Here is a 14,764-nt window from a genome sequence, read left to right as displayed (position 1 = left end):
TATATATATATATATATATATATATATATATATATATATATATATATATATTTCTGTATATGTATATATATATTTCTTTTTTCACATCAATAATTCACAATTTCCGTGAAGATACGAACCAAGCTAAAATACTCGTTTGTGTGTATAGAATTCTTGATAATAATAGGATCAACGAAATACAGCCTGGACATCTAACGGGACTGAATAAATTGGAGACTCTGAAACTGGACCAAAACGAGATTGCGATAGCGGACTTTTCCGACCTGGAGAACAGCACCACTATATACTTGATGTAAATGATCGTAGTACAAAAGGCTATCTAAAACTGTTTGGAACACAAAGCCGATCTTGATCTGTTGAAATTTCCTACATCTCTTACGAAATAGCTATTCATTTCTTTTCTTACTTTTATATCTTCTATACGCGCTATACGCCTATCTATTTAATTATATGTTATCATCGAAAAACTTACAACCCACTCCAATTACCTATATTACTGTTTGTATTTTTCATTATGTGCAAGGTCATAACTCATAAAAATTAAAACTTACGATCTGCTATTAACCTCTGAGTAATGTAATGTATGCACGATAAGCACACGGTCTATTTAATACAATCAGTGCATCTGGGCAAGATATCGTTATAGAAATATAGATCCGTTTGCAAATTGCTTTCTCGAAGCGTAACTTATCGAACCATAACCTTAGCAGGGGAAGAGGGGAGGTAGCAAATAAACTCCTAAACGGCAATGAGATGAAATCGGGCTAAAAATTCTGAGCACCTATACGTGTTGCTTCTTTCGAGGCAAGTGAATTTTCTACACTTGCGAAGTCGACACGGATTCGTACAGCGCGTACATTTTAACTCGCCTCTATTTGAAACGATTACCAAGGATTGTTTTCATGGCTGTCTTTTTTTACATTCACAAACAGAAACTTGAAGAACAACATGTTGACGACATCCACCTTGAAACTGCCACGGTGGTCAACGTTGACGGAAATGTAAGTACGCTACGTTTAACTCTCGAAGTGTACACGTGCGCGTTCCCGATTTTCCAAAGTAGCGTTTCAGAATACTGGACGGGAATCGCTTCGAGTCGATAACGGAAGATCTGTTCGCCGGATGCCCCGCTTTGAAATCACTGTACGTAAGTAGATTACGGAAGCGATTACTGTCATTGTTAATAAGATTCTGCGAGCTACTAACGGAGCAACGATGATTCAGGAGTATGGAGGACAATAGCGTGAGCAACGTCGACGAGCGAGCGTTCCGAAACCTGCGGCAACTTGTCGAGCTGTAAGTCTGCAAATGTTAACAATAATGTAACTCAGTCGGTAGTGTTGTAATGTAGTTACATGTATCTAATTACAATATCTAGATAGTTCTTGTATATATCTACTAGTAACTAGTTATGTTTCTCAGCTCAGTAATCGTAAATGCAACTAATCTCATTTTATCTCGGATCTGCATCTAAAATATCATTATAGGTAAAGATACAATTTTGGCGTATGTGTATTCTGGCCGTGGAGCAAGTCCATTGGCCAACAATTTTGGTGAATTCATAATATCGGTATTATGTGAGTTTTTTTCACTTATTTCAAAACCTATCAAGACAAAGCGCGCTGCGATGTTTTAACTTAAGATAATCCAAGCAAACTTGTCCACGATGAAGATTTGATTTGTTTGATAATAAACAAGCCTTTGCACTGCGGTTTGCTCTTACTAATTAGAATAGCACAGCTAGTCCACGAGAATTCACACCTTGACAGAGAAATAGAAAATGGAAAGGCAAAAACCAATTAGAGAACTCGCAAGGACGAAATTGGTAGAAATCAGTAGTTATTTTAATATTTTAGTTCTTAGTATTTGGTTCCAAAGACACAGAGATAATTTTTTCAGCGTATAATCCTATTTCAGCAATTTGGCCTATAACAAGATAGTGACGTTACCGCCAGACATGTTCCAACCTGTGAATAATCTGTCGAAGCTGTAAGTGCTTAAACTTAACTGTAGCCGTAGTACAATTCCCGCGATAATCAGTTTTACCGTTGAGTGCTTGAGTGCCGCGTACACGTGCCTCGGGAGCGTTCGCCAGTGCTTGCTGCGCTAATCCGTTCGCGAAAGTGAATTACGGAAACGTCACATATCCGCGCGACCGACCGGTTTTAATTATAATTTAAGCATACACGCACGTAAACCGGAATCCATTCCACGGGTAAATAAAGCCCACCGCTCCAGCAAAAAGCCTGATATAATCTCGTCCTTGCAGATTAATCGGTTACAATCCCGTCGCCGAGTTACCGATGACGCTTTTTAATCCGCTGCGTAATCTTCATTCTCTGTAAGTTGCAATTTTTTGCCTAAAAAGAAAATTTCTAGCCTATATGATATCTTCTTTCTTTCCATTTGGCAGGATACTGCGATGAGAGATATGTGAAAGTACAATAGTAGCAAAACGAAGCAAGCTAATAATTTAATTTCGTAGCATTTTTATCACGTTACGTTTGTGTATTTAATTAGTCGACTCCCTTATTCCTAATTGACACTGATCGATCAGTTTGTCACTGAGAGAAATTATTCAATAAGAAATTAACTAAGGGATATTTCCGATTAAAATACCGATGAATTTTTATGTCCGATCAGGAAACATCCGATGAAAAATATCGGTTCATAATTTTTCGATCGGTTTATGTGATGAAATGCCATTATAATCAGAAGTATTCGATTAAATTTAATCGGATATCCTGATCGGATAAAAATTCATTGGTATTTTGACCGGAAACATCCGTTTGTTAATTTTTTATCGGATAATTTCTCTCAGTGTTCAATAACGCAATCACGTTGAATTTCAGAGGCGTCGAAGATATAAACATGGACAATATGAAAAAGGATGCGTTCGACATGTTGCTGAACCTTGATTTCGTGTATGTTTCTTCATTACCTGATATAGCGATGGCTCGTTGAAAAAACAAGTTCAAACATATTAAAATTGCTACACGGAAGCAGTATAGTTGGGCTACACACAAGTGCCAACCAGATTTAAGAGAATGCTGAAACGGACGACGAATTCCAAAAATGTCGATAACATAGAGACAATCGTCACCAACACAATCACGCTATCCTTTTCGTATTTCTTGCACATATAGCCTCAACCAATTTCCGATTACCACAATCGGATTACCACACACGCAACCACATTGATGTAGTTGACGTACTAAAATAGCTGAGCCTATCAGCTATACACATATTACCATCGCACAAAGATAACTATAGTGATGCACAACTATGCTGCTTACTTAACTGAATACTTCTGATTATGAGCGTCATATATTTTTCTGTGTAGCGAATGGAATCAAACAGATTAAAATTTCAGATACTTCAAGAAATTCCATTACTGCATGACTTACGCACCAAAGGTACAGAAATGCAGACCTATTAGCGATGGTAAGACCGCGTGAGTATCATGAATTCAGAGTATCATGACTACTCAGAAACAACAAGTATCAGTAACATAATATCGATGTTAAAATATCAGCTCAATCATATGATATCTTATGTAACTGTTACATGTTATGTACATGTAATATATCATACACAACAGATACATAACAGATACACCATAAAATTGAGCTGACATTGTAACATCGATGTTATGTTACTGATACTTGGTGTTCACCGAGTAGATACACGGGCAAAATATTATAATTTTCTTCTTTCATAGAAGTTCTTTTCAATTTTACTATATGTTTTCAGGAGTAATCTAATAGTGCAGGGATAAGCTATCAGTAAGGTCACTAGAAATATAGCAAATTTTCTCATAGCATGGTTTCTAAAATATAAATAGCACATTCAAAATAGATAGCATAATCCTTCAAAGACGTCCCAAAAACATCCTGAGGACTTTTAAATGTCCGCATATTCCCAGGATATCCCAAAGATATAGTATGAGAACTTCTAAATGCTCGCTGAAGTCCCTAGAATATCCTTTGAAGATCTTACGCTGTCTGGAAAAAGACAGTCAATTACTGCGCTTTCTCGTTTCAAAATTCTATAGTAATTCAGATTTCTATGATATATAATTTTGATTTTTTCTATGAAATTTTCTCTGTGCAGAAAATTCTTAAATGGTGAACGATTAATTCACTGCTGAAACAACCGTAATGGAAGTTACGTTTAATACGAAGAACAATGTATTCCTCTTTCTCTCCTCTTTTTCTCTCTTCCTCTTTTTCTCAAGGTGTGTCATCGCTGTCTCATTTGCTGGACAAACCTCTGCTAAGAGCAGCCGTTTGGAGTATCTCTTGTCTCACCTGCCTGGGTAACGGCCTCGTCCTTTGGGGAAGATTCACTGCCAAAGATGAGAATCGTGTCTTGAGTATTATTATCAGAAATCTCGCAGGTAATCGCCGAAAGTTTCTAATAACACAGAATGCGTAAGAAAGTGGCCCACACCATAAGTAATTCCTCAATTTTAAATGCAGACCTGTTAGCTAAATTTTTTATAGAAACCTGAAGAGAATTCCGCAAATCGTTGCTTCATATCACACGCGTAAGACCGTTACACAGACGCGAGATAACGACGGCATAAATAATCCGTATTCAAATGATTCGCAGTACGCACGAATCACGAAGTGCACGCGAGCTATCATCGTTGCGGTTCACAACAAAGCGCAACGATGATCGATCGTGTATATTAATGTTAGGCTCGCTATAAATCACAAGGCGGTAAGTCACGTAATCCTTTTACAGTGTCCGACATGTTGATGGGAATATATCTCTTCATAATCGCCATAAAAGACGCGAGGTTCCGCGATAACTATAAAGAGGAAGCGAGCGCGTGGATGTCCTCGTGGTCCTGCACGTTTCTAGGAGCGCTAGCGATGACGTCATCCGAGGTATGCGCATTAACACCTCGCTGGATCCCACAATTTGCAATTCGCAACGTACAATTATTATTTAACGGTACTGTTTGTTACGACCGTTGCGCCGCGCTACTGTTCAGCAAGATCTACGAAACGATTGTGCACATTTTCGATCTTGCTGATAAAGTGAGTACCAGCTAATTATCACATCATCATTTCGCAAAGAGTTTAATAGATCTCTCTACAGTATTTTCAGTCGATTCCCTTCGCGAGATTTTATAACTTGAGATAGTTGTATCGCTACGTGTTCTCAGTCCTCAAAGAGAACTCAGTTTTCAGTCTATCAAAAAGTTGTGTGGATTCTGATTTATTGCACCGATTTACCATATATGCAAGTTTACGAGATTCTTGATTATATGTTTTGAAAAATTTTGAAAAGATTATTATTTGTCTATAATATTTTTTGTAGATATTACAATCTCTGGAATATTTGTATGATGTAACGTGGAAAAAAAACAGCAAGAAACCATTCTTTAGCAAAATTATCGTATTAATATAATTTTGTCACATACGCAACACACACATTCTACTTTCAGCGTTTTAACATTTTTCGTTAAACAAAAACAGAAATTAAAGGTATCACGTTAATCTCAATAAACACGTATAAAAAGTGTCAACTTTAAGTTGCAAATATTTTAGCTCTCGAATGGTCAATCTTTCCTTAATTACATGAGCAGATGGATAATATTAGTGTGTATGTAGCGCGAGTTTCATCAAATCCTCACGAAACTTGCTTAATGATACAACAACCTTAATTTTGAACGTGCTAAAAAAGATTGAAATTAGCTGTGATACTCAAGAAATCGAATATCACGAAATTATGTCACGAAAGTAGGATAAATGATCTTAAATTGCTGGCCAAGGTTTCCGTGCTCATCCTGTCATTCATGTCCGTGGAGCGATTTATTTTGATCACAGCCCCTTTGAAATGTCATCGTGTCATGACATCTCAAGACGCATCCTTGTCGATGATCATCATTTGGCTCACCGGACTTATCCTCGCCTTTGTGCCAGGTTTGTTTTCGTAAGAAGATAATTTTTCTTTATTTTTAGACTCGCTGTCGCGAATACAATAAGCAGTCAATCATTTCAATCATTTCAAATGCTATAGTACGTCTGAGTCAACAATTGTGTCAAGTTTTACGAAAAACTAGTTCCTCGAGAAAGAAACTTTTCGTAACTCCCGATCGTGATAATTAATTGTTTTGTCTTTTCCGAATTAAAAGCTATCCATTGGAGAAGCAGCACGAGGTTCTACGGCGTCAATGGAATGTGCTTTCCTTTACACATCGACGACCCATATTTGATAGGCTGGGAATACTCGGCCTTTATCTTTCTGGGACTTAATCTTCTCGGGTAAACCGTGCATTATTACGACGGCTTTGTAATTGAACGTAGTTATGCAATATGGAATCAACCGCCATTTTTTCGATAAGAATTATAGATCATGATTCAGCGGTTATTATTACATACCTTCGGTATCACGCTTCAGAACGAACAATTCTGCCTGCGACATTCTTTACAGAAAATACATTTTCTTTACAGAAAGGCCGACTTTTCGAGTTCTTTCCGTATTCGCATGGTTACACTTAATTAATATACCGACGTTTGAATTTTTTAATAAGCTCATCACACGGTAACAATATCACGGTTTTAGTGGGAAAAAATTTTAATCAATGTGAGCTACGGGATTCGACCCGAGTTCTCATCTCGTGATCATGTTGAGAGAAATTATCCGGTAAAAGATTAACAAACGAAAATTTCCGATCAAAATACCGGTGCATTTTTATATCCAATCAGGATAATTCGATTAAATTTAATTGAATACTTCCGATCATAATGGCATTTCATCAAATAAACCGACCAAAAAATTATGAATTAATATTTCTCATTGGATATAAAGATTTACCAGCATTTTGATCGGAAATATCCGTTTGTAAATTTCTTCTTGAATAATTTCTCTCAGTGTGAAAAAAAGGGAAAGCCACAGCAAAACTATCGTTGTATTCATTTGCAGATTGATGATTATCGGCTACGTTTACACTGGCATGTTCGTCAGCATTTGGAGAACGCGCCACACTACGCCGTTGTCGGCCGGCGATTACGAGTTCGCCCTGAGGTTCTTCCTAATCGTGTTGACAGACGCGGCGTGTTGGGCACCGATTATAGCGTTGAAGATCCTCGCCATGATGAAGTACCCCGTGCCACGTAAGCAGAAAACCCGAGAGAGTTTCGCGTTCCCACCTACTCGTTTCGTTCGCAAAATTTTGTCGACCGGTGTTGGACGTTAATTGACTAAAAAATGTCAGTTGATAAAAATAATCGACAATCAAGATCAACGAATCATCATAAATAAAATCACGAATAACTTAATCGATTGGTAAAGTTAATTAAACTTTAATTTTTTATTCATTGTACACCGATTATTAATTAATTTCGTCGAGAAGAATATCGACGCGAAACGAGTCTGGTGATTTAATACGATTTAATACACGGTTAAACTTGAATAACAACCGAATAAATCATTTATAGCCGATTTACATGCTTGGATAGTGATCTTCATTCTGCCAGTGAATAGCGCGATCAACCCGCTGCTGTACACTTTTACCACGCCAAAATTTCGCGAAAGGCTCAGCGAGGGTTGGTGCGGTCAAGCGTTCAGGTGCATATCGAGGAATCACTCCAAGCAAGGTTCGTAACAATCATGCATTTCCAAACGAATAAATTCGAATTGTTGGATAGAAACAACAAGGAAGTCAAGGCAAGATTACGACAATTTTGGCAACACGATTTAGTCAGCGTATATTGTCAAGCATAACTCTGAGTAAGGCTCAAAAGATTTCATCCTGCGCTCATTATTTATTAAAAAGTTATTAACAAAAATGTTTCAAGAACGTACCAGTTAACAATAGCGCTAAGATATGCTTTACCTAGTTATTTGCTATTCCGTATGCGAAAACAGTACATGTACGAGTATATGTATGGTAAGTCCCTTCCCTCTGCATCTTGACTCTTAAAGATTCAACCCCAACCCTACCTACGTCAGTAACATTAGCGTTTATTGTTGTGAAATCTATTTTAATTGATGTACTTTTCTTGATATAAGTCATGATTTTGATAACACATTAAGATCTAAATGAATCGTGCTTTTCTAAATAATTTCTATAAATTAATAGCAGAACCGCTTTTGATTTACGAAAATGGAATCGAGTGACATTACTTTCCCAATAATACGGCCATGTTTTATTTCACTAAAAGTTGATATGTTGCATGACACGTAACAATATAATGAAAGGAAAACTTGAGCCAAGTAGCCACTGATGTTTCCTTTTCTGTGATTACAAAGCGCGAGATCAAAGAACGCATTGTTTGATTTCCGCGACTGTCGCGGCTTAGACGTTTGCTCAGTTTCGCGTTTTGTAAACACAGAAGAAAAACACTAATATAGTTCGAGCTTTCCTTTCATTGACGTCCAACCGAACGATCACGACTGAAGGGGAATGGAAAGAGAAGCAAGTTGCATTCCAGACTCTATGTTCTCTTAGTATTGTATTGGGAACCGCAAATGAAAATAAACCAAAATACCACAGCATGTTTGTACGTAAACAAACGTCAGCAATAAATACTCGTAAAAAACTCAAAAATAAACAATCAGTATTTTTCTGATTGTTTTCATATTCAAAATACTTTTGAGAAACGCTTTCATTTTGCGTCTCGCCAAAGTTATCGTAACTTACCCATATTTCCATATAAACGAACGGAATCAGGATACTTGCCCGTAAGATTGAATAAAAATTTAGATAATAACACGGAGATAGAGCCGTCTGTTAACAAGACTCGTATAACTGATACTTATATTACACGGGCAAACGGACGCATAAATATGTATTACAATGTAAATAAGCTTCTCGAGTACACATAGGAGTAATTGAATTTCCTGGTGAACCGAGGGAACTCATCCGCGTAACCTTTATCGCAGATTCGCGGGAACCGTCTACTACGGTTACCAATAAAAACGCGACACCATCATCGCCCATCTGGACCAACTACGACGGCGACAGGAAGAGAACGTCGCCGCTGCCGTTTCATTGACCCCAACGACGAAAGAATTCCACCTGAAAAGCGGGACGCTGAAATTTCGTAAACTCATCTATTAAAAGGAATTATGTCGCACTTCTCTCGCTGTTAAATGTTACACGAATCGCTCACGCTGAAAGTCGTGCATCGTAGAGCCAAGAATGGACGGAGAAAGGGGGAAGGAGGCTGTTACGAATCAACTATAAGTCCTTACGGCATGTTCGTCAAGCGCTATCACCGAGTGAATAGCTTCGGATTAGCGATAGTGAAATTCCGTTGCTCGATAGAGCAATCATTAGAAAAGAGAATCTCTCTCGTAATAGTTGCATTCATTGCGATAACATTCAATTATGAGCACAAATACACGTCTATTGATCGCACCTGAAAAGCTTGCTGGATACACGCTTTGCTTGATTGTCACATAAAGTACTCACGTCGATTCTGCACAAATCCTATCTTATAAGGGGGTCGCGCACACCTGTATTTTGCGCATTAATTATCATCAATGTAATGCACACGCATAAAATGCGACTGATACTGTCTCTCCTTCAAGCAGTTTAGTCTGTGATTCACTCCAAAAAGTATAACCTCATCCTTAACGGGATCCTCTTATTGTTGGTTTCAAAGCGGTTCTTCTAAAGCCGAAAAAAATTTTAACACAAAAAAAAACCCTGGTTGCAAGGTAGTACTTTCTGCAGTCTCATATTCTAAGTAATAGCTTTTACTAAAGGAGCGTTTCTCTTCTAATAAAGTAGATTATTAATCGAAAATCTGCCAGACATAATTCTAAATTTGTTCAAGCAGAATTAGCTTTTTACAGATGATACAAAAGACACAACAAGCAAAACTTGTGCTGTAGATAAAGAATGAAGTTTCTCAAACTTTAAGAATAATGTGCTTAGAATATTTTCCTTTTGGGGTTTTAAAAAAATCAAAGTCACAAACTATAAATTATATAATCCTTTTGAGGCCATATATAAAAGGATTCCGTCAGAAAAAAGATAATATTTTTTTAGTGTTATTTATTACCCATTTATTGTTCATTACCTTCAAAGTTAAAGAAATAAATTAAAGGTTCTGCCTCAAAGAGAGCCGATTGTTCCAACTTTTTGGTAAGCTACTTGACAGTTAAATTATATGTTTGTCTTCTCTTTTTTCTCAAATTAGTCAAAGATAGACATATAATTTAACTGTTAGGTAGCTTACCAAGTTAGAAGTTAGAACAATCTGCTCTAAATCTTAATCATGAAAGAGAACAAAAGATTATATGAGAGTCTATGCGTAGACCTTATAGTGCAATAAAAATAATAATAAAATACTTATCATTTAAAATTCATTTAAAATACTTTTTAAATGAAAAGATACTAAATTTATTCAAATAATTCAGACGTCTCGAATCCTCTTCTCAATGGAGAAATAATCAAAGTCAATTCTTACATTCCTAACATTATAATTTCATTCCTAGCATTACAACATCGTCTTTTTTATTTGATGGTAACTTAAAGTAATTATTTTGTGTTGGACCACAAGTTTCGTGCATAAGATCTTTTGTTCTTCTTACTTTATTTACTTCGTCTAAGAGATTGCACCGCTTTCGTATTTCACAATTCTGTCGGTTCTGTTTGATTGAAAGGCGAGACATCGCGTTCTTATTCTCGTTTCTTTAACTTGGACTGCACGGTAACAAAGGACTCTCGCTTGTTTTCTGAATGTATTGTTTCGCGCACCGGTGACCCCGGCATGCGGATATTTCAATCGCGCGAAATCTCCGATGGCCCGCGCCGAGGTATCCACCCACGTAGAAATCGTGCTCGAAAACGCACATAAATTATTTTCCGCCGAAGTCGGAATCGCGACCGCACGCGAAACATTTACGACATCGATTCTGATGTACCAGCAAATCATGCTCCACGATCTGGCACCGTTATGCAGGGTCAGGGCCACTTGTTCCGTATTATTATTGCGAGATGAGAAATTTATCCTCGAATATACGGGCGTGACTTTTTAACGGCTGCGCCGCTGTACGCTCTAAAACGAGCACTACATCACTCAAATATGCTCGATTAGTCGCCCCGAGACCCATCATCCCTCGCCAATATGACTTACGAAACGATCGTAAATGATAAGACCGCTGAAGCGACGAGAGACGAGAAAGATTACTGACAATTAACTTCCACTTTCGATAAATAGCACATTTCTCATCCTCGTTTCCGTGTATTAGAACGTAAACAGTTATCCGACAGGTTTCCTTGAGACACATCAAATTCAAAATAAACATGAAATGTAAAATAAAATTAACGAAGTCGAAATAACACGCAGTAGTTACAGAAAATACACAGATAACGTGATGTCGCGTGCTGTAACAAATGTAAAAAAAGACACAAAAGAATAACATTTAGGGGAAACCGTATCCTAAAACACGCATTTGGAAATAGAGTCACGCAGAATTATGAAAATTTGAAAAGAAATTAAAACAAAAGTTTACTGGTTCCCTGGATTCACCATTCCCAATCCTGGACATTCTTATTGTTTTGGTTTTTATAAATACAAGTATTTAAACTTTCTATATAATATATACAATTATGTCCGTGTGTGTGTGACAATTATTGACATACCTGTTGTCAAACTGAACACAAAATTCCTCTACTATTTTACAAAGAACGACGTGAAATTTTGAGTTATTAATTGAAGAAGATTGATAAATAATCATGCGCGTTACGGCAAATGAACTGTGACGGCGACACGTCTGCCGTTGTGTGCTTGAACATCAAGTCAAACTGAACAACAAAGTCCTCTACCATTTTGCAAATAATCACGTAGATTTGTAGTTACCAATTAAAGAAGATTGGTGTAGAATTCTGCACGATAATGCACCAATCTCCTTTAATTAATAACCAAAAATCTAATCTCTGGTTCTTTGCAAAATGATAGAAGACTTTGTTGTTTAGATTAATCTAATATTCAAGTATCGCGTGATCATTTGCCAGTCTTATTGAATTAATAATTCAAAATTTTACGTGATTGCTCGCGAAATGACAGATGAACTTTATATTTAGCTTGATGAGTTCCAGCTACACACAACGGTCATGAATTGTCAGACACCCTGTATACATATACCGAATATATACATGTATTCTATGTTGAGAGTTTAAATATTCTTATTTAAAGCAATGTGTCCAGGATTAGGTACGTGTTCAAGAATATTGGTAATTTTATCTTGACGCACTTAACGTTACTCGCGCGTTTGCTTATACGAGAGAACTTCTCGATTGCAATCCATTAAAACGCGCGGATATAAACAACGGGCGCGATGCAACGATATCCGACTTCCGACTTTCGGAGGGTTACAGTCAGCCATAAATCATGCGAACGGCCAAGAAAAATGCATCTTGCGAGCACTCTACGATCTACCGGCACGTGGGTTGGCTCTTACGCGATATAATGTGTAATTTATGGCGGATGGCCAATGGTAAGGTCCCGTTAAGGGGCCTCGATACTTCGCCCGAGACAGACCGCCTTTTAGGACTGACTTTTCTTCCGCCTTGAGCTGCTAAGATTTCTTCAGCTACAATACAATTACGCCGCGACGTGGGCGGGTATGCGTTATGCGATCATCCACGAAATCGTCCCGGAATAAAAAGACAAACGTCGCTTCTCAAGCCACGTGGGTAATGCGAACGGGTGTGACGCATAGGCGCAAATATCGCTGAATTACACCGACTCCCATCCAGAGTTCAGAGAAGAAGATTTCGCTTGACCGATACTTAAACGGTAATTGCCACTTATCTCGCGCGTATCTCGATTTTCATCGTATTTGCGGGAAGGGGGGATTCACTGGGCATTAAATATCTTAAACGATACACACTTAACGGTCAAGAACGACCAGTTTCATTCCATTATAATGTACATTTACATTATGTACATTTACAGGTAGGTCGCACTCGTGTGTGTTCGCGTATTACTTTGCTCGCATTATCGCGCGATGCGTTCCGACTCCTTCAGATGAACATTACTGTATTTATCTGTACACGACAAAATGACTTTTCCGATAACGGTGCTGAGCACGACATCGGCCGGAAGGCGGAGAACGTGAAGGAATTCACAATGAGCGCGTACAATACCTATACACACAGCGCGATTGTAACAGCTCCCGGCGATAGAAGAATATTCTGCCGGCACGCACACACGTTACACAGAGCGAAAGCGAACAGCAAGATCGCAACCTTCCAAAGGCCTTCCCGGGAACTGCTCCGGGAACTATCGGTAGCGCAGAATGCAGAAAAGGAGCGAAACGTCGTAAGCATCGGCCGTCTTTGTAAATAATTACCGCGATATCTTCGACATTTCTACCAACAAACATCGCAATAAGCTCAGCAAGAACCACCATCTTCTCGATCAAATGAGTAACGGCAATTTAATTTGTCCATAAAAGAGTGAACCAAAACTTTAAAAGTTCTAGAAAGTATAAACTAATTTAGAAACAATATTCTTGTGTATCTACAAGCTCATTTTAATATTCTGACGATATTAGAAAATCTGACTAATTGAGTCAACAATAATAAAATTCTTTTTTATTATTTATCTCTCTACAGTTATGCAGTTGCTTATCTATCAAAGAACATTTTGTATTTATGTTGAAATCGATCTGCGTAAAAATTTTGATGTTAAATTTTTATATTGTTAACATATTCTTGTATTTTTAATTTAACATATTTTTATTGTATTATTTTGACTATTCTGCGCGTTGAGCTCATCATTTCTGTTAAAATAATGTTATAATAATACAACTAAGTGTTCAAGTGTTACATTTTTATATTTATTTCCGGCGCATTATTTTTTTGTTCATATATTTTCCTTACCCGTTAAACTAACATGAAAATTAGAGTGGATAAATTGGAATATATGAAGTATATTAAATTTAACACAAAATTTTTTACAGTGAATTTGTCTTTTTCGCAATAACTTCTAGAGTATTGTTAGAATATTAGCATGGAATTGTGGCTACATTAATTCAAAATTATTTCGTATCTTTTACAAATTTTGAGGTTAAAGGCGATTTATTTTTTCTTTTATTACTTATTTCGTACTTTTTTACTATTTACTAAAAGTTTATGTTGGTGTAAAGTCGACTAAAACATCTTCTTTTCTCGAGTCGGTTAAAAATAAAGGTTTCGTCTTACATCTCTAGATATTCCAGGAGTTTCAAAACAATAAAGGGATTACCTCATTTTCAGATCACCTGAGACAAACCTGAGTGATGACGCTAATTTAAGGGAATAGATAACATATTGAATAAATTATAAAAAATTCCATCTCTATATCTCTAACGGTTCTACAGTTATAAAGGAACATACAAACAAACACAAACATACAAAAGACAAATTGATGAGAACCTCCTTTTCTTAAAAAGTCGATTAAAAAATTCCCTGAAAACAATACGCCTCGCGCGATGTTGAGCAATTAAATTTGAAAACAATTATCTATTTCGTTCGATTGCAAAGTAGACCTCGTATAGATGGGTAAAAATTGATCGAAGGATATATACGCCTGGCTGTGGCCAGCAACAATGGAAAGGTCTTGAAAACGTTAATAATGTCTCGAACAGATCGCTCGCCAATCTACGAAATTGGCCGGCGAGATTCGCAAAGAGTTAAAGACGGCCATCAGACGATCTCCAGCGCGAAATCGATGCGAAAGAGCCGCCCGCGCCACGGATCTTTCTTCCCTCCCCCCTACAATTATAGGGTATAAAAATTCTTTCGGAT

At 37.3% G+C, this 14,764-nt stretch overlaps 1 protein-coding gene across 3 annotated transcripts in view; it reads left to right on the top strand.

The window, feature by feature from the left end:
• Positions 1–11,488, top strand: part of LOC116851422 (relaxin receptor 1) — a 15,293-nt gene extending 3,805 nt beyond the window's left edge. For 2 of the 3 annotated variants that reach the window (XM_032830787.1, XM_032830789.1), the window contains exons 7-21: positions 149–292; positions 933–1,001; positions 1,072–1,143; positions 1,225–1,296; positions 1,918–1,989; positions 2,270–2,341; positions 2,853–2,924; positions 3,374–3,444; positions 4,238–4,399; positions 4,750–5,048; positions 5,786–5,936; positions 6,149–6,278; positions 6,940–7,130; positions 7,455–7,613; positions 8,902–11,488. In XM_032830787.1, the coding sequence (XP_032686678.1) occupies positions 149–292; positions 933–1,001; positions 1,072–1,143; positions 1,225–1,296; positions 1,918–1,989; positions 2,270–2,341; positions 2,853–2,924; positions 3,374–3,444; positions 4,238–4,399; positions 4,750–5,048; positions 5,786–5,936; positions 6,149–6,278; positions 6,940–7,130; positions 7,455–7,613; positions 8,902–9,014 (1,849 nt within the window). In that variant the 3' untranslated portion in view covers positions 9,015–11,488. The remainder of the gene's footprint in view (positions 1–148; positions 293–932; positions 1,002–1,071; positions 1,144–1,224; positions 1,297–1,917; positions 1,990–2,269; positions 2,342–2,852; positions 2,925–3,373; positions 3,445–4,237; positions 4,400–4,749; positions 5,049–5,785; positions 5,937–6,148; positions 6,279–6,939; positions 7,131–7,454; positions 7,614–8,901) is intronic. The other variant, XM_032830788.1, reaches the window with a different exon arrangement.
• The last annotated feature ends 3,276 nt before the right edge of the window (positions 11,489–14,764 follow it).

Source organism: Odontomachus brunneus, unplaced genomic scaffold (assembly GCF_010583005.1).
Source record: "Odontomachus brunneus isolate Ranch 3 - 2012 unplaced genomic scaffold, Obru_v1 Obru_scaffold_175, whole genome shotgun sequence".
Lineage (NCBI taxonomy): Eukaryota > Metazoa > Arthropoda > Insecta > Hymenoptera > Formicidae > Odontomachus > Odontomachus brunneus.
The sequence above is the reverse complement of the archived record's forward strand: the minus strand, read 5'-3'. Positions and strand labels throughout refer to the sequence as shown.